We start from the raw sequence: 18106 nt of genomic DNA, 5'->3' as shown, positions 1-18106 counted from the left end.
GAGAATAAAAGCTTATTGCAGATTGATTCTGCATTACCACATACTGCGGTCCACTCGAAAAGAGATTAAAACAGATAAGAGTATCAGAAGAGTCCTGCTAGATAAGGCTGATGGCTCCTTCCGTCTGGCATCCTGTTCTCAAAGCAGCGACTCTCAAGCAAAAGAGGCCTCTCCCCTTCTGCCAACACTACTGCCAAGACAGTGGGGGCAGAGCATAGCTATTGTGGCTAGCAGCCATCTGTAGCTTTCTCCTCCGTGAAGCTGGTGGTCACCACTGCTTCCTGTGGCAGAGAGTTCCATAGTTTAACTATGCACTGAGTGGGCGGTCCCAGAAATGGGGCATTCATCCACCCCAATGACCCCGTGAGTAGTCATATGTCCAAGATCACAGCCACCCTACGCCAGTGTGGTGTAGTGGTTAAGAGCGGTGACCTTCGGCTAGTCACACTTCTCTGAAGTCTCTCAGCCTCACTCACCTCACAGAGTGTTTGTTGTGGGGGAGGAAGGGAAAGGAGAATGTTAGCTGCTTTGAGACTCCTTAGGTAAAGGTAAAGGGACTCCTGACCATTAGGTCCAGTCGTGGCCGACTCTGGGGTTGCGGCGCTCATCTCGCTTCATTGGCCAAGGGAGCCGGTGTACAGCTTCCGGGTCATGTGGCCAGCAGGACTAAGCCGCTTCTGGCAAACCAGAGCAGCGCATGGAAATGCCTTTACCTTCCCGCTGGAGTGGTACCTATTTATCTACTTGCACTTTGAGGTGCTTTCGAACTGCTAGATTGGCAGGAGCAGGGACCGAGCAACGGGAGCTCACCCCGTCATGGGGATTCGAACCACCGACCTTCTGATCGGCAAGTCCTAGGCTCTGTGGTTTAACCCACAGGGCCAGCCACGTCCCAGCTGATGAGACTCCTTCGGGTAGTGATAAAGCGGAATATCAAATCAAAATTCCTCCTCCTCCTCCTCCTCCTCCTCCTCTTCTTCTTCTTCTTCCTCTTCCTCTTTTTCTTCTTCCTTCAGCTGGAGCACATGCAGGGAGGAAGGGACATGAATGACTTAATCAAAGGGAGGGTTTTCAAATGTGTTTCCAGTAACTACACCCATTTGGGTGGGTGACAGGATCTAGAACCAATCTAGAGTGACAGCAGCATGCTGAAAATGTGCAAGGACAATTCCGGATTGAGAGGGAAACTACATTTTGTGTTACAAGCAAGTTAGTGTATACAGAGCTTTAGGCACGCTATAATATTTTGGAAATGTGGGCTATCCACAAATTATATGGTTCTTTCCTGTTCGTACCACTTAGTGGTAAAACACTGACTAGTATTTCACATGTATGCAGCCACCCAGAACCCTCTCATCAAGGCAGGGAGCTCAAGCCATAGATGGACCACTATATTATTTGTGAATCAGGCCTTATTGCAGACCCGCCAAGTGTCCCTATTTTCCAGGGGTGTCCCTGATTTAGAGAAGCCGTCCTAGTTTCTGATTTCATCCCAGAATGTCCCACTTTTCCTTAGGACGTCCCTATTTTCATTGGATAAATGTTGGGAGGTTACAGAGATATCCAATCCCTGAGCTATCTGAAGACAATCCTGTATAGGGAAGGCTTTTTAAAATGTTTAATGTCTTATTATGTTTTTATATATGTTGGAAGCTGCCCAGAGTGGCTGGGGCAACCCAGTGAGATGTTGGGGGGGGGGTATAAATAGTAAAATTATCATTATGGAATGGGACGTCCCTATTTTCATCGGGGAAATGTTGGAGGGTATGTTATCATACAGAGGGCCAGATTGCTAATCTAAAATGCATAACATACCAGAACTGGTCATGAGATTCTCCGTTGATTTAAATCAATTAGGAAAAGGTAAAGGTACCCCCGACCATTAGGCCCAGTCGCGGATGGCGATCATCTCGCTCTATAGGCTGAGGGAGCCGGCGTTTGTCCACAGACAGCTTCCGGGTCATGTGGCCAGCATGACTAAGCCACTTCTGGCGAAACCAGAGCAGCGCACGGAAATGCCGTTTACCTTCCCGCCGGAGCAGTACCTATTTATCTACTTGCACTTTGACGTGCTTTCGAACAGCTAGGTTGGCAGGAGCAGGGACCGAGCAACGGGAGCTCACCCCGTCGTGGGGATTCGAACTGGTGACCTTCTGATCGGCAAGCCCTAATTAATGATAAATGCATTTATCAAGGTAGTTTACAAAATAAAAAAGTCACAAAGCCTATTTAAACAACAACAGAACTAAAACAAAGCATTGAAGTCCAACATGAACAGAAGTTTAAAACCATCCACCTCAAAGCAAAGCAGGATAATAGTGTTTTTCTGCCAAAAAACAAAGAAGTCGTCATCAGTTGATTAAATGCAGATGATGAATTGAAGGTTTCGTATTAGAACGGTACAGGCAACTTTCCTGCTTTTTAATTTGTGTGTGTGTTTTAAATAATCGTCACCATTATTATTTTGAAATAAGCCATTTCTTTTCCTTTCAACCTTTTTTCAAAAAAAGACATCTCTTCCCTCCCCCCCCCCCCCGGATTCCTAGCTCAGGTTTTCTGCCCGTGTTGCGCAAGCTCCCCGAAACACCAGCTGCATCAGTAACCAGCCAACCCCAAGCAAAACACAAAGTCTCTTTTCGAAAGTGCAGCCTCATCGCTTTCCAAGAGAGTCAGCCTGGCGGGGGCCCCCGCAGTTTGGAGAGAGCATGGAAGAAAAGTTGCCACAACCATAGAGGTCTGGATTTGCTCAGGGAGCAAAGTCCCACGGGCATGCCTCAGCGTCAGCAGGATGGGACGGGGCAGTGACGTCACAGTGCTCTGCGGCAGTTCTCACGCACAGGTGCCTTGAGGCCACTCCTATTCCCTCCTCGTTCCTTTGCCTATTGCAGGGATTATTTTAGCAGGGGATGCTTTCTCAAGCTTCCATTTGTCTCCATGATGGGAAAAGCTGCCTGTTGAATAAAGCTACAGTCATACCTCATGTTAAAGGTAAAGGGACCCCTGACCATTAGGTCCAGTCATGACCGACTCTGGGGTTGCGACGCTCATCTCGCTTTATTGGCCGAGGGAGCCGGCGTACAGCTTCCGGGTCATGTGGCCAGCATGACTAAGCCGCTTCTGGCGAACCAGAGCAGCGCACGGAAACGCCGTTTACCTTCCTGCCAGAGTGGTACCTATTTATCTACTTGCACTTTGACATGCTTTCGAACTGCTAGGTGGGCAGGAGCAGGGACCAAGCAACCGGAGCTCACCTTGTCACGGGGATTCGAACTGCCGACCTTCTGATCGGCAAGTCCTAGGCTCTAGGCTTAATGTTACGTTTTTTCAGGTTGCATCCCACGGCAACCCAGAAGTACAGTGGTAGCTCAGGTTAAGAACTTAATTCGTTCCGGAGGTCCGTTCTTAACCTGAAACTGTTCTTAACCTGAGGCACCACTTTAGCTAATGGGGCCTCCTGCTGCCGCCGCGCCGCTGGAGCACAATTTCTGTTCTCATCCTGAAGCAAAGTTCTTAACCTGAAGCAATAGTTCTGGGTGAGCGGAGTTTGTAACCTGAAGTGTATGTAACCTGAAGTGTCTGTAACCTGAGGTACAACTGCACCGGAAAGGGTTACTTCCAGGTTTCGCCGCTCGCACATGCGCAGAAGCACTTATTGTAAACAAAAATCTGCCCTTTTCCCCTTATGGGGTATCCAAGCGCCCATATAGAGACCTTACATAGTTTCCCTATTGGTAGGACAGAACAACAGAGGCCAACCAGAGAATATTGAGAAGCAAAGCAGCTAGTAAGCTTGATCTTTATTGAACTGTTGCAACAGGGTGCTCCCCTCACCCGCAGGAAAGGAGGAGGAACCCAGAAAAATGGCCGCAAGGCCTTATAAAGACTTTTGAAATTGCCACCCTGTAGATCAAGACCACCCCCAGAAACATCATACATACATCACAGAAGGGGTGTAACCTAAGACCACCCCTCAGATACATCATACCTACATCACAGAAAAGGAGGTCTAAAACAGAAATTTGAATGTTGTTTTTCTCCTGTCCTTGTTTATCTCCTGTCTGGCAGGTTACTTGATTGGATTGCCTGGGGAGCCTGGCTAATCTTTTGTAATGATAAATACTTAGTTCCTGGGCCAGGTCACAGGCTCACACCCTATTCAAACACAGACATACCCTTAAGACAGGATTTGTGAAGGAAAAGACAATGGGGAGGCTTTTCCATTTTCCTTTGACCTTGCAGAGAAAACATTTGTTCAGTTTGGGACAGTTTGGGAATCAAAATGGTTCCAGGTCGGTCTTCCTGTGCTGATCTATGTACGTGCTTGGTTGGTACACTTATGAACATTTAACATATATCTAAGACCTCAAAATTCCTATCACACACTAAATCACGCTTTGCACATGCGCACAAGCACCAAATCGTGCCACGCACCTGCACAGATACAGCGCTTCAGGTTGCAGGCTTTTCATGTTGTGAACAGACCTCTGGAATGGATCCCGTTTGCAACCAGAGGTTCTACTGTACTTGCTAAAAGGCAAAGGTAAAGGGACCCCTGACCATTAGGTCCAGTCGTGGCCGACTCTGGGGTTGCGGCGCTCATCTCGCTTTATTGGCCAAGGGAGCCGACGTACAGCCAGCATGACTAAGCCGCTTCTGGCGAACCAGAGCAGTGCACGGAAACGCCATTTACCTTCCTGCCGGAGCGGTACCTATTTATCTACTTGCACTTTGACGTGCTTTTGAACTGCTAGGTTGGCAGGAGCAGGGACCGAGCAATGGGAGCTCACCCTGTTGTGGGGATTCGAACTGCCGACCTTCTGATCGGCAAGTCCTAGGCTCTGTGGTTTAACCCACAGTGCCAACCGCGTCTCTTTTACTTGCTAGAATGCGCTTAAATATGGGCGAGTCTCTCGGTTTTGGAGACCAACACTGCACAAGGAAAATTCCACTTAATCTGTGAGAGTTCCCCCTCTTTTCCTCCGCCCCAAATCCTCAACTGTCTGGAGCAGATTTTGAGGGTGCTTGAGGGAGGGAGGAGAGGTTCCACTGTGCAAGCAGAAAAGTCTGTGCGAGTTTAACGGCAGCATGCGCCGTTTCAGAATTATAAAATGATGTGTGGCGTGCAGAAAGTGGCTAGCGGGGAGCTTTTCTCGCTCTCTCATCACACAGGAACTTGTTGGGCCCCCAGTGAAGCCGAATGCTGGGAGATTCAGGACAGATAGAAGAAAATGAGCACACAGTTAAACTGTGGAACTCACTGCCACAGGAGGCAGTGATGGACACCAACTTAAGAGATGATTGGACAGATTCATGGAGGAGAGGTGCAGGTTTCTGACGGGCACTTGGAAGGCCACTGTGAGAACAGAATGCTAGAGAACTAGATATCCTGTCAACCTGGGCTCTTCTTATGTTCAACACTGGATATGACCCTGAGTTTCTATGTGTTAAGTTGTGGGTGAACATATCAGACGACACAGCGATTCTTCAAACAGCTCTTGTTTATTCACAGGCCAGGACAGAACTGAACTGAAGGGTTCAGCCAGCCTGCTTATATAGAGCTCCAGTACAATGTAACTGTAACAATTTTCTAAAACTATCCAATCACTGAATGTCACTTTCAATCCCTTATTTGCATAACTATCTACAGTATCCCCCTGCTGGCCCAGGGTAAGAACTTCAGTACATAACACTATGCCCCCCTCCCCAGTTTAAATACAGTTCCCCAGATTTCGGAATGTTTGCAATTTTTTTAAAAATCGCCAAGATTTTAGTGTACGGTTCTTCTATCATCCACATTCTCTGCAAGCAGCTTTGCCCGATACAGTGGTTTCTTGTATGCTATTTTCAATAATAATAATGTGCATTTTTATGACAGCTTTGTGCCTCCCCAAATATCCATGCTTTTTTTGCATTATTTGGTTGGAGAACTACATTGCAAAATGTGGAGAAGCGCAGATTTCCAAGGATATTATTTATTTATTATTAAATTCCTGCGGGAATTTCTTTCTTTCTTTCTTTCTTTTACGAAAGAGCGAGAAAAACCCTTCCTCTATCCACTCGTTTTCTGTGCCATGCATGGTTTTCATAAACTTCTAGCATGTTGCCTCTGACTCGCCTTTTCCCTAAGCTAAAAATGCTGCTGCCATTTCTCATGGGGAGTCGCTCGATCGCTTTGATCATTTTCTTGGACATAACAAAGCCAAACACACGTCACCAGCCAGGCCTGATACCTCCCCAGCGCCTCTCGAGGGCTGCAAATAATGGTTGTCACACATCATCTGGCCAATGAGCCTCATTTGTGTCTGGCTGGATATTCTCACGTCATGCAGGCCATATTTGTATTCTTCTGTGTTCTCAGTCATACTTTGGCGGCTTCATGCCCCAACTTGTTTCTCTCCTTTGGGCCAAGCTGCATGGGTAGCTTCCCTAAAAAGGACTTGTTTTTCCACCCCGTCCACAAAGAAATGTGCATTAAAATAAAACACGGGTGCTTTCTAAATACCGTACTTTCCCGTCTATAAGACGCCCCCATGTATAAGACGCCCCCTATTCTGGTGGACTCTGGTTTAAGAAAATGAGGAGGGGGGAAGAGATGGCCTATAAGATGCCCCCACGTATAAGACGCCCCAAAATTTTGGACACTGTTTTTTAGGGAAAGAATCTAGTCTTATACACGGAAAAATACGGTACTCTGGATACCACTGGCTGATCTGGTGCCACGACGCTCCCCAAAGCAATTTCTGCCTCTCGAAGGACATGTCTCTGCTTGACTCTGAAAGTCTTATTACTATCTCTTTGTATCATGTGTGTGCATATCAACCACTCTGAGACACGCAGGGCGAAATCCCAGTTTCTGGTACCTGTTCCTAGTAAACCATTGCCCCTTCTCTCACTCTCTCTCTCATAGAATCATAGAATAGAATCATAGAATCATAGAGTTGGAAGAGACCACAAGGGCCATCGAGTCCAACCACCTGCCAAGCAGGAAACACCATCAGAGCACTCCTGACATATGGTTGTCAAGCCTCTGCTTAAAGACCTCCAAAGGAGGAGACTCCACCACACTCCTTGGCAGCAAATTCCACTGTCGAACAGCTCTTACTGTCAGGAAGTTCTTCCTAATGTTTAGGTGGAATCTTCTTTCTTGTAGTTTTGATCCATTGCTCCGTGTCCGCTTCTCTGGAGCAGCAGAAAACAACCTTTCTCCCTCCTCTATGTGACATCCTTTTATATATTTGTCAGAGCTGCTTCCAGATCCTAGCTCACAGAGGATCACGCTAGCCGGCGTTCACTTTATAAAAGTCTTTATTGAGTTACAGTTTCCATTTCCAAGCTGCTGCGTGCAGCTCTACGTCTTATAAGCTAGACCATGTCTGCTGTTGCTGGCATTTGTCTGTCTCTCTCTCTCTCTCTCTCTCTCTCTCTCTCTTTTTAAAAAATGCTTTTTATTGGATTTTCACAAACATAAATAAAACTTAATCTTTTACAGTCAACATTTTACGTCGTCTTATTTACACTGTGTATATTCACGCCCAGACTTCCTTCCTTCCCTGTTTTGGTTTTCTTAGTATATATCTTCTCTTGCAGATTCTTATTTACCTTCTATACACATCACAGGATTTATGTTAACCCTGCTACAGATTTTAGACTTCTACAGTTAATTCTTATGTATGCAACAAATTTACCCCACTCTTCTTCAAACTTTGTCCCTTTTTGGTCTCGAATTTTATAAGTCATTTTAGCTAATTCTGTATACTCAAAAAATTTAGTCTGCCACTCCATTGCTGTTGGGGATCTCCTGTAATTTCCACTTTTGAGCCACGAGGATCCTAGCTGCTACTGTAGCATATTGAAATAGTTTGCGATCCTCGGCATTTGTCTGTCTCGAGAGACAATGGAGTGCGCCTCCAGGGGTGAAGTCAAACCCCACTGTATTAGCAGCACCGAAGGGACCTCCCTGGGGCACAAGCCTGGGCAGTGTGGCTGGAGGTCCGGGGCTGCCCAGACGACAAGACTCCCCTCCCAATCTCGCTGATGTGGTCTGAAGGAAAGCAGAGCAAGACCTTTGGCACCAGCTGGGCTGCAGGAGTTGCCGTAAGGAGGCGTACAAGGCACCATCTAACCATCTTAGGGACTGCACCCCAGGTTTTTGTAGGGTTTCCTCCTTAGCCATTTCTTCTCCCAAAGATGTTCTGCAAGGCAGCGGAGATTTAGGATCTGAGTTTTCCTTCTCCTAGATGGGTGACCTTTTTAGGTGGACGAGCCCCATCTGCCCCTCACTTCCTTCTACAGCCTGTGCAGTAACTGCCTTCTTGGCCATTGAACCCACTCTTGGTATCATCTGCTCAATCCGCATCCAGGGAAGTCCCTGACTCACTGAGGGTTTGAGACCCATCAGCTACCCTCACCTGGTTTAGCAGGCCAGTCAAATCCGTTCCTCGGTTGTGGCCGCTGTCGCCTGCTGACAGCTTCTAGGAGCCACAGGTGAGGGCTGAATGCATGGTGGGGACCAAAGAGGGGCAAACTACCCCAGAAGGAGCATGATGTGTCCCCCACCAGAGGTGCTAAAGGTAAAGGGACCCCTGACCATTAGGTCCAGTTGTGGCCGACTCTGGGGTTGCGGCGCTCATCCTGCTTTATTGGCCGAGGGAGCCGGCGTACAGCTTCCGGGTCATGTGGCCAGCATGACTAAGCCACTTCTGTTAAACCAGAGCAGCACACAGAAACGCCATTTACCTTCCCGCCGGAGTGGTACCTATTTATCTACTTGCGCTTTGACATGCTTTTGAACTGCTAGGTTGGCAGGAGCTGGGACTGAGCAATGGGAGCTCACCCCGTCACGGGGATTTGAACCTCCGACCTTCTGATTGGTAAGTCCTAGGCTCTGTGGTCTAACCCACAGTGCCACAGCGTCCCTACCAGAGGTGCTACCCCTCGCCTTAACACCCCATACGCATAATATGTCATCACTCATAGCCTCTGATGCTGCAATGGGTGAAGGGGAGGACAATTCCCCAAGGGATTGTGGGGGCAGCCATCTTGGATTGCCACACTGTAAGTAGCCAAGGGATTATCCTTGTTGTGAACTGCTAGTTCAGAGCCAAAGGGCAGCCAATGAACCAGAAATAAGAGAGTCCGATTGTTTTTACTCTGGGCCAGTTGCCAGAATTCATTGTGCAAGTGCCAGAAATTGGCAGGGTGAGCATTATGTTTTTAACTGAAGCTGGGCTTTTCAAAAAGAAAAGAAATACATTAGACAACATCTCTGGTCAACTGTAGAGTCCCAAATAGGTTGACCAACACATGCAAAGCTACATGTGGAAGATATCTTCACAGATGCACGTCACATGCTATGCTGAGCTCAGGCAGGCAGGTGGGTGAGAGCAGCGGCAGAGCAACTTGCCGACATGGCAGCTGTGGGGATTGTTACCACACCTGCCTTCCCATGCGACCTGAGTAGCGATCTGCCTTGGACTCTGCCCCATGGCTCCATCAGGCGATCAAAGTTGGCATCTTTACAGAAAGCGACGAGCCACCACACAGGAACAAGGGAAGCTGCCTCATACAGAGCCAAACCTTTGGTCCATCAAACTCCATACAGTGGAACCTCGGGTTAAGTACTTAATTCGTTCCGGAGGTCCATTCTTAACCTGAAACTGTTCTTAACCTGAAGCACCACTTTAGCTAATGGGGCCTCCCGCTGCTGCCGCACCGCCGGAGCACGATTTCTGTTCTCATCCTGAAGCAAAGTTCTTAACCTGAAGCACTATTTCTGGGTTAGCGGAATCTGTAACCTGAAGCGTATGTAACCCGAGGTACCACTGTACTATCTACATCATGGGTAGGCAACCTAAGGCCTGGGGGCCGGATGCGGCCCAATCACCTTCTCAATCTGGCCCATGGATGGTCTGGGAATCAGCGTGTTTTTACATGAGTAGAATGTGTGCTTTTATTTAAAATGCATCTCTGGATTATTTGTGGTGTATAGCCTATGCTGCATAGGAATTCGTTCACCCCCCCCCCAAAAAAAAATATAGTCCAGCCCACCACATGGTCTGAGGGATGGTGGACCGGCCCATGGCTGAAAAAGGTTGCTGACCCCTGGTCTACACTGACTGGCAGCAGCAGGCGGGAGTCTCTTCCAGCCCTATTTGAAGATACCAAGGATTGAAACTGGCACCTTCTCCCTGCAAATCAGATCTATGCCCCTTCTCCAATTCAGATGGCCCCTTCTTCCAGGCCAAGAAAACAATAGACTTTACTTCTTCTTTAACCTCCATCCTATCTAATTCCATCAGGGCCTACAATCCAGTAAATTCCCAAGCGCATCATTTTATAGCATTCATTTTTGCCTGGGCCTGTGTGTGGCAGGACGGGCAAAAAGAAAGAAACCACTTGAATATAGCTGGCAAAGCAGAAACAACCCTGAGTTTTTGCGCCTGGGTGTTCAGAAACATCCCGCATTGCTGGGGGTTGGACTAGATGGCCCTCAGAGGTCCCTTCTATGATTTCATGCTTCCTGTGGAGCTGCAAAGGTATGCTGCTGATTCGGGATAACCGATGCCGTTTCAATTACTGTTTACCTGTTCCTCCTGCTCTGTGTGTATACCGGTTGTCGTGCAATGCAAAACGAGACATGAAACTCCATCACAAGAAAGGGAGACCCCTGTATCCAAAGTACGTTTTATTCAGTTAACAGGTCAAAATGGGAAAGAAAGGAAAAAACACACCAGGAAAGCCAAGAAATTGTGGTGAAAGGAATGACACAAGTGTCTTGGGTGTGAGGTGTTAAAACGGGGAAACAGGGCAGAGCGCCCTTTTCTTGTCAGTGGTTCGCAGGTGCAACAGCGGTTACTAATGGAGGACGTAGAAAGTGCTGGTCACCAGAGAAAAGTGTGTGGAATGTTAATTGGCCAAAATGGCAGCACTCTGGCCAAGTAGAGCTGGACAGGGAGGGGGACCTGCCGTGCGGTGTGAGGTTAGTATACAGCAAGGACCGTCAACGCCTGTCCAGCCAAAGAGAGCCATCTTGGTTCCCACAGAAACGGAGGTCAGCCATGTTGCTCTTCCTGGGAGCACAGGCCTTAGGCCTTAGGCCTGTGCCTCCACCTGCGCCTGAGCCTCCTTGACTTTCTCCACAATGGCCTGGATCCGGGTGGTGAGGTCCTCCACCAAGGGCGCGAACCACTCGCGCACCTTTTCGGCCGTCTGGTCAAAGGAGTCCTTCAACTCCTGAGCTCGGCTGTTGAGTTGCTCGTGGACCATCTTCCCTTGCTCGCCGACGGCCTGCGCCAGGGCCTGGAAACGCTGCTGCCCCTTCTCGCGGATTTTGGAGAAATAGGGCTCCAGGCTCTGGCGCACGGCTTCCACCTTCTCGTCTGCGCTGGTCTGCACCTCCGCCCTGTAGGCTTCAAACTTCCTCTGCAGGTCGTCGACGTCCTTCGTGAGGCGCTTCTTCATCTTGCGCATGTAGAGGTTGAACTGGGACCGCAGGACCTCCATGTTGTGGTTGAGCATCAGGCGCGCGTCGTTGGTGTACTGGACCACCTTGCCCTTGGTCTCCTCCATGTCGGTCCGCAGCTTCTCGGACAAGGCCGACATTTCGGTCGTCAGGCGCTGCTGCACATCCTGGGCATAGGGGCCTATCTTGGAGCGCAGGTTCTCTGTGTAGAGGTCCAACTCCGCCATGGTGTCTGTGATAAAGCCACTGTGGAGAAGGAGGAGGTAGCAGGGAAGGGTCAGAATCGTGTCACCCTGGTCATTCTCTAGCATTCGGCCCTGCAGCCATAATTCTTGCAGGATAGACAACCAATCTATCCTGAGGTGAGCTTGCCCACCTTGGAGGAACATGGGTGCCTGTACCACCCTGCTAAGTGGCAAGGAGATTTTGGCAACCCTGGCGCCACATTCACACCATACATTTAAATCCCTCGTATACCTCACTAGCAAAACCCAGGAGAAACCTGGCAACTGCAGATCATCTGGTTATCTCCTGCTTGGACTACTGCAATGTTCTCTACGTGGGGCTACCTTTGAAGGTGACTTGGAAACTACCATCTAATCCAGAACACGGCTGCCGGACTAGTGACTGGGAGTGGCAGCCGGGAACATATAACACCAGTCTTAAGAGGATTTATATCGTCTCCCAGTACATTTCCAAGCTCAATTCAAAGTGTTGGTGCTGATTAAAGCTCTAAACAGCCTCATTGACCTTATATACCTGAAGGAGCATCTCCACCCCATCGTTCAGCCTGGACACTGAGGTTCAGCTCTGAGGGCCTTCTGGTGGTTCCCTCCCTGCGAGAAGTGAGGTTACAGGGAACCAGACAGAGGGCCTTCTCGGTCGTGGCGCCCGCCCTGTGGAACGCCCTCCCAGCAGATGTCAAGGAAATAAACAACTAATTGACTTTTAGAAGACATCTGAAGACTTTTAGAAGACATCTGTTGTATGTTAATTGTTATATGTACCAATTTTTCTGTCTTTTTCTTTTTCTTTTCCCCCCTCCTTTTCTTTTTCTTTTTTAGTGTCTTTTTTGTCAATTCACTCAATTATTGTGTGAATTGAGTAGCTACATTTTTGTTTTTTTGTTTTTTTCCCCTTGCATTTGTCTTTCTTTTTGTATGTGTACGACAAAGGAAACCTAATAAAAAGAATTCAAAAAAAAAAAAAAAGAAGAAGACATCTGAAGGCAGCCCTGCTTAGGGAAGTTTTTAATGTTTGATGTTTTATTGCGTTTTTAATATTCTGTTGGGAGCTGCCCAGAGCGGCTGGGGAAACCCATTCAGGTGGACAGCATTTAAATAAGGAATTATTATTATTATTATTATTATTATTATTATTATTATTATTATTATGGTTGCATTGAAGTCACAGTCCTAGCACTTTTACAAATTACAGTTCCCAGGATTCTTTCCCACCTTTTCATCTCCGCAGGGCCTTCTGGTGGTTCCCTCATTGCAAAAAGTGAAGTTGCAGGGAACCAGGCAGAGGGCCTTCTTGGTAGTGGCACCCGCCCTGTGGAACACCCTCCCACCAGATGTCAAAGAAATAAACAACTATCCAATGTTTAGAAGACAGCCGAAGGCATCCCTGTTTAGGAAAGTTTTTAATGACTGATGTTTTAATGTATTTTTAATCTTTTGTTGGAAGCCGCCCAGAGCAGCTTGGAAAACCCAGCCATATGGATGGGGTATAAATAATAAATTATTATTATTATTGAGGAAAAGAACGTCCAACTGTGTTTCAAGCTGGCAATGTGTGCACAGCCTAAATCATCCTTCAGCAGGATGGAGGTAACAAGGGACCACTCTGGAAGATATCGTGGCCCTATCAGGGTGTGAGCCAATCTGACAACGCCAGTCTTTAACACCAGGCCCCAGTAAATTTCAAAGTTCTGTTGGTTCCAGAACAAATTAGGCATGCAAGAACCAAAGCAACATTTTGCAAAGGACCTGACAAATTTGAAAATTCTAGGGGCTGGTGTCCAAACAAACAAAAACAGAAGATTCTAAAATCCAGGGGTTTTTTAACTTCAGAAATTGTACAATTCCGATTGGGATTCCTGCCATGTAAGTGTGATATGGGCTGTGTACATACTATACCTTTAAAGCACATTCAAAATGCATTCTTTCCCTCAGAGAATTATGGGTAAACAGTAGTTTACCCCTCGCAGAGTTACAGTTCCCAGGAGCCCTTATCAAACTACAGTGCCCAGAATTCTTTGAGGTGGGGTGAGGTAACATGCTTTGAATGTGCTGTAAATGTACACAGCCTTCATTTTTTTCCTTCTCCCCAAAATGTGTTTCAGTTCTAATAATAAGATATCACCCATCTTAAGATCTATGTCATTCTATGAGATTTAAGAGCAATGTGAGCTTGGACTTTTTGGAGCATGTACTGGGGCTGTGAAAACTCCAGCTGAGCACGTGTCATTAAAAAAAACCCACCTAGCGCCTGTACCCACTAAAAAGGAAGAAGCAAAATCACTCACTCCAGTTCCTTGCTGAGCTGCGAACTCTTGATCTGAGCAGTGGCATCATCAGCCGCATCCCCAATCCTGGTCACTACATCCCTGAAGACATCCACCGTCTCCTCCCATTTGGACTTTGTCCCTTCTTCGGGGACAGGGTTGGCCAAGGAGCCTGCGTGGATTAGGGAAAGGAGGAAAACATTCAAGGATCTAGCAACAGGCCAAACTCACGTCCCCCCATACTGAATGAGTCAATATGGGGCATCCCACCTGGGGCATCCCACCTGGCCGCAAGCCACTTACAAAGTGAGGCCCTTGGAATCAGCGAAGCCACACTCCTGCGAGTGATGGCAAGGAGGCAAAACATGAAGGGATTTATGCGGCGTAGTCCTGCTCAGAGGAGACCCACTAAAAACAATAGGCATGTGTCCATTGATTTCAGTGGGCCTCCTCTGAATATAACTTTGTTGGAGACATATCCCCAATTAAGAAGGTACTTCCTGTTGCAGAGGGGAAGTGCCGCCATCTTGTCGCCTCTTCCCATCGCTAGCTAGTGTCTCAGTGACTGGAATGGGATGGAAGGGCTTGAGCGTGTAGTTTGTGACTGTCCAGTGTTTTGTTTTTCAAAATGCTGGTCATTTCGCAAGCCCAGATGGAAGTGCCATTACACCTCCTTCCCTTGTGTCATCAATCGATGGCACAAACGTCCTTACTTAATCCCAGCAGCTTTTAGGGCTGATGTTACTTTCACAACTCAGCATTCCTAGATAGGGTGACCCATTGATGGGGCCAAAGGTTGCGGTTGTTAAACACAAGTCCTAAACTAACCTTGACGAGGCACCTGCATGCCTAAATAGGCAAATAGCGACCTACTTCAGCCTAGGGTGGTCAGTCCAGACCCCCACAGAGCCTTCCCTTCTGGGGAGCCAAGCCCACCCCAACCTTTCCCCTTAGGATGCATTTTCTTCCCATTTGTTTGCAGGTTTATCGTGCTCTGCCCTCCGAGAACTCCCCTCTTTATCCTCAAAACAACCCTGCAAGGTAGCCAAGGCCGGCTGACTCAGAGTCAACCCTCTCCGAGCAGGAATTTAAACCTGGCTCTCCCCCAAGTTTTAGTCTCATGCTCTAACCACTACACTGCGTTGCCAAGCTATGAGAGGGGGCAAAGGACTCTACAGCTCCCTCCTTCCACAATCAGCAATAGGTCCCTTCCCTTATTTCACATTACACAGTTGCACAAGTGAAGCGCTCTGTGCCCCTGAGAGATGCTACTAGCCAGGGCCGTATTTAAGTTTGATGAGGCCCTAAGCTACTGAAGGTAATGGGGCCCTTTATATGTCCAGCTGCTCTTTGTCAACAACAAATGGCTGCTGTTTTTTGTGTTGGATATATGCTATAGGGTAATTTATGGACCTAACAGGTATCTAAAGCCATTTGCACATGCAGAATGTATGCACCCTATATATAGGTAAAGGTAAAGGGACTCCTGACCATTAGGTCCACTCGTGACAGACTCTGGGGTTGCGACGCTCATCTCGCTTTATTGGCCGAGGGAGCCGGTGTACAGCTTCTGGGTCATGTGGTCAGCATGACTAAGCCGCTTCTGGCGAACCAGAGCAACGCATGGAAATGCCGTTTACCTTCCTGCCAGAGTGGTACCTATTTATCTACTTGCACTTTGACATGCTTTCGAACTGCTAGGTTGGCAGGAGCTGGGACCAAACAATGGGAGCTCACCCCGTCATGGGGATTCGAACGCTGACCTTCTGATCGGCAAGTCCTAGGCTCTGTGGTTTAACCCACAGTGCCTCCGTGTCCCTATCCTATATATACAAATGAGCAAACCAGTGATATTTTAGGGTGCAGGCTAGCAGGCGGGGCCCATGACTTACATCCTAGGAGCCTATACAACGCAAAACACTGTTGCTGTATGTAGGTTTTATTTTATTTGTTTTTTATCTTATATTTTGGAAATGTACATCCAGGTTTTTTCCTATAATTTTTTTGGGGGCCCCCTAAGCTATAGCTTGTTTAGCTTATACGTAAATCCGACACTGCTACCAGCCAGTGCAGACAGCACTGAGCTAAATGGACAAGTGTCCAATTTTTTTAATAAAGCAGCATCAATCGCACAGTGAGCAGGACAGAGTTTTAAAGCCCATGTGGCCAACATCCCCATAATTTCAAAGCACAAAAGTCAAGCTAGCTCAGATTTCTGGCCGCTCCCCACAACGCAACCCTGATGTTCTGATGTGTCTAGTCTACCTTCATCCCTCTTTCCCTCTTTACATTAGCTCACGCCACACACAACTTGTGGAGAAGCGATATTCTCCCAATAAACCATGGCATAAGACTAAGAGCTGCTCTGATCTGCTTCACCGAGGTAAACTGCCACTGTTTGTGGAAGTTCCACACCCATGGAGTATAGAAGTCCGTGCTGCCTTTGAACTAGCCTTTAAGGAGCATTGGGATAGAGGGGACGAAGGGTGCTTAGCTCGTTCTGTGCGTCCGATTTTATTCAAGACAAACCACCTCTTCCAATTCCGCCACTCACCTCCCAGCAGGACGGCTGTGAAAAACAGGGCAAGGAATTTCATGATCACCGACTTTTCTGGACCCTTCTGAGAAACGGAGACATTAAAAAAAGGGACAAAATTAGGTAATGGAGTGGGTATTTTCCTCCACCAGCAGGAATCTTTAAGAGACACACACAGGATTAATCGCAGCCCAGCCAACGATGAGACTGTATCTGCTCAGTCCTGAAAGAGAGACCCCACCGAATGCCATACCATTAAAAAAACACACACCCCCACACATTAGCAGACTTTTCTCCAAATGTCCTTAAATCGAAAACAGCTCTTTCCCCTTGGTCTCTTGGTCCCAGTCCACAATGCACATTAGAACCCACAAACCCGACACACCTTCAAAACAAGAAGAGATTGTGCAAAGTTGCCAGTTATTCTGCTTTGCTCTCACCTTCCTTTACCTTCCCTTCCTCTGGAGTCTGGAAAGTGTTCAGCCAGACCTCAGTGCAGACTTAAATACCCAGCTCAGCTGGTAGGAAAGAGAGGGGGGGGGAGAGGGAGGCGGGACTGGCAGAGTCAGCAGCAGCAGTAGTCACAAAATTTTGCCAAAGTGGCATCGAGGACAAAGTTTAACACCCACACACACACTTTGCACACACACACTGCTAGGGAAAGTCTTAACCCTGAACTCACCAGAGAAAGAGAGGGAGGGAGGAAAACAAAATAGTTAAAGCAATGTTTTTTTTTATTGCATCAAGTATGTGAACTTTTGACTGACACAAGTCTCCCCACCAGGCAGAATAGAAGCTGTTAAATAATTCTTTTTCCTCTCTGCCTGAAGAACGTGGAGAGGTGCTCTCACACATTTCCCATGGCCATCTTTCTCCCATTTTTTTGCAGCTACAGTAGTACCTCGGGTTACATACACTTCAGGTTACAGACTCCACTAACCCAGAAATAGTACCTAAGAACTTTGCTTCAGAATGAGAACAGAAATCGCGCTCCAGTGGCGCAGCAGCAGCAGGAGGCCCCATTAGCTAAAGTGGTGCTTCAGGTTAAGAACAGTTTCAGGTTAAGAACGGACCTCTGGAACGAATTAAGCACTTAACCTGAGGTACCAGTGTATTTGCACAAGCTTCACTGAAAATTGTTTTCTTGCATGAAACGAATTGTGTTCTTGGGTGGTGGAGAAAAGATGGCATTGATTAAAATGTGTTTATGCTACAGTGAGGCCCGAAATGGTCGATCAAAGTCAGACTGAGTTAACATAAAACAGTGGGACAGACTTGGGGAAAGGGTGATTCAGAGGGGAGAAGCAGCAGCGGGAGGCCATGCAAAGCTCTTATCCACCGATTTCTTCTCCCTTAACGCTTCTGTTCCCAGTGGTGACAAACTCATATTGGAATACCCCAGCAGAGGTAACAGGGAAGAAGATGGGGGAGACATTTGCCCCTTCTCTCCTCCAAACTATATCCTCCCCTCTACTGCCATTCAACTGTTTTGCTGTTGAGATTTATCAGTTCAAGTCTGTTGCTGAATGTGTAGCTTATGAGTGTCTGAAAACAAATGTACAGTGGTACCTTGGGTTAAGTGTCGTGTTTTTCGCTCTAT

The 18106-nt window shown here is 47.5% G+C and overlaps 1 protein-coding gene across 4 annotated transcripts; it reads right to left on the bottom strand.

Moving 5' to 3' along the window:
- Nucleotides 1–10669: 10669 nt before the first annotated feature.
- APOE (apolipoprotein E) lies at nucleotides 10670–17103 on the bottom strand. Of its 4 annotated transcripts, none has more exons than XM_083515972.1 (4): nucleotides 16947–17103; nucleotides 16525–16591; nucleotides 13992–14142; nucleotides 10670–11707 (listed from the first exon to the last, which is right to left on the bottom strand). In XM_083515972.1, the coding sequence occupies exons 2-4, from the start codon at nucleotides 16565–16567 to the stop codon at nucleotides 11092–11094; spliced, it is 810 nt and encodes a 269-aa protein (XP_083372098.1). In that variant the 5' UTR covers nucleotides 16568–16591; nucleotides 16947–17103; the 3' UTR covers nucleotides 10670–11091. The 4 variants fall into 4 exon arrangements, with proteins under 4 accessions (XP_083372098.1, XP_083372099.1, XP_083372097.1 ...); XM_083515973.1 differs by having other exon boundaries at nucleotides 16892–16980; XM_083515971.1 differs by lacking the exon at nucleotides 16947–17103 and adding an exon at nucleotides 16683–16764.
- Nucleotides 17104–18106: the final 1003 nt, after the last annotated feature.

This window comes from Podarcis liolepis (assembly GCF_965112155.1).
Source record: "Podarcis liolepis genome assembly, chromosome: 7".
Lineage (NCBI taxonomy): Eukaryota > Metazoa > Chordata > Lepidosauria > Squamata > Lacertidae > Podarcis > Podarcis liolepis.
This window is presented reverse-complemented; position numbering and strand designations above follow the sequence as displayed.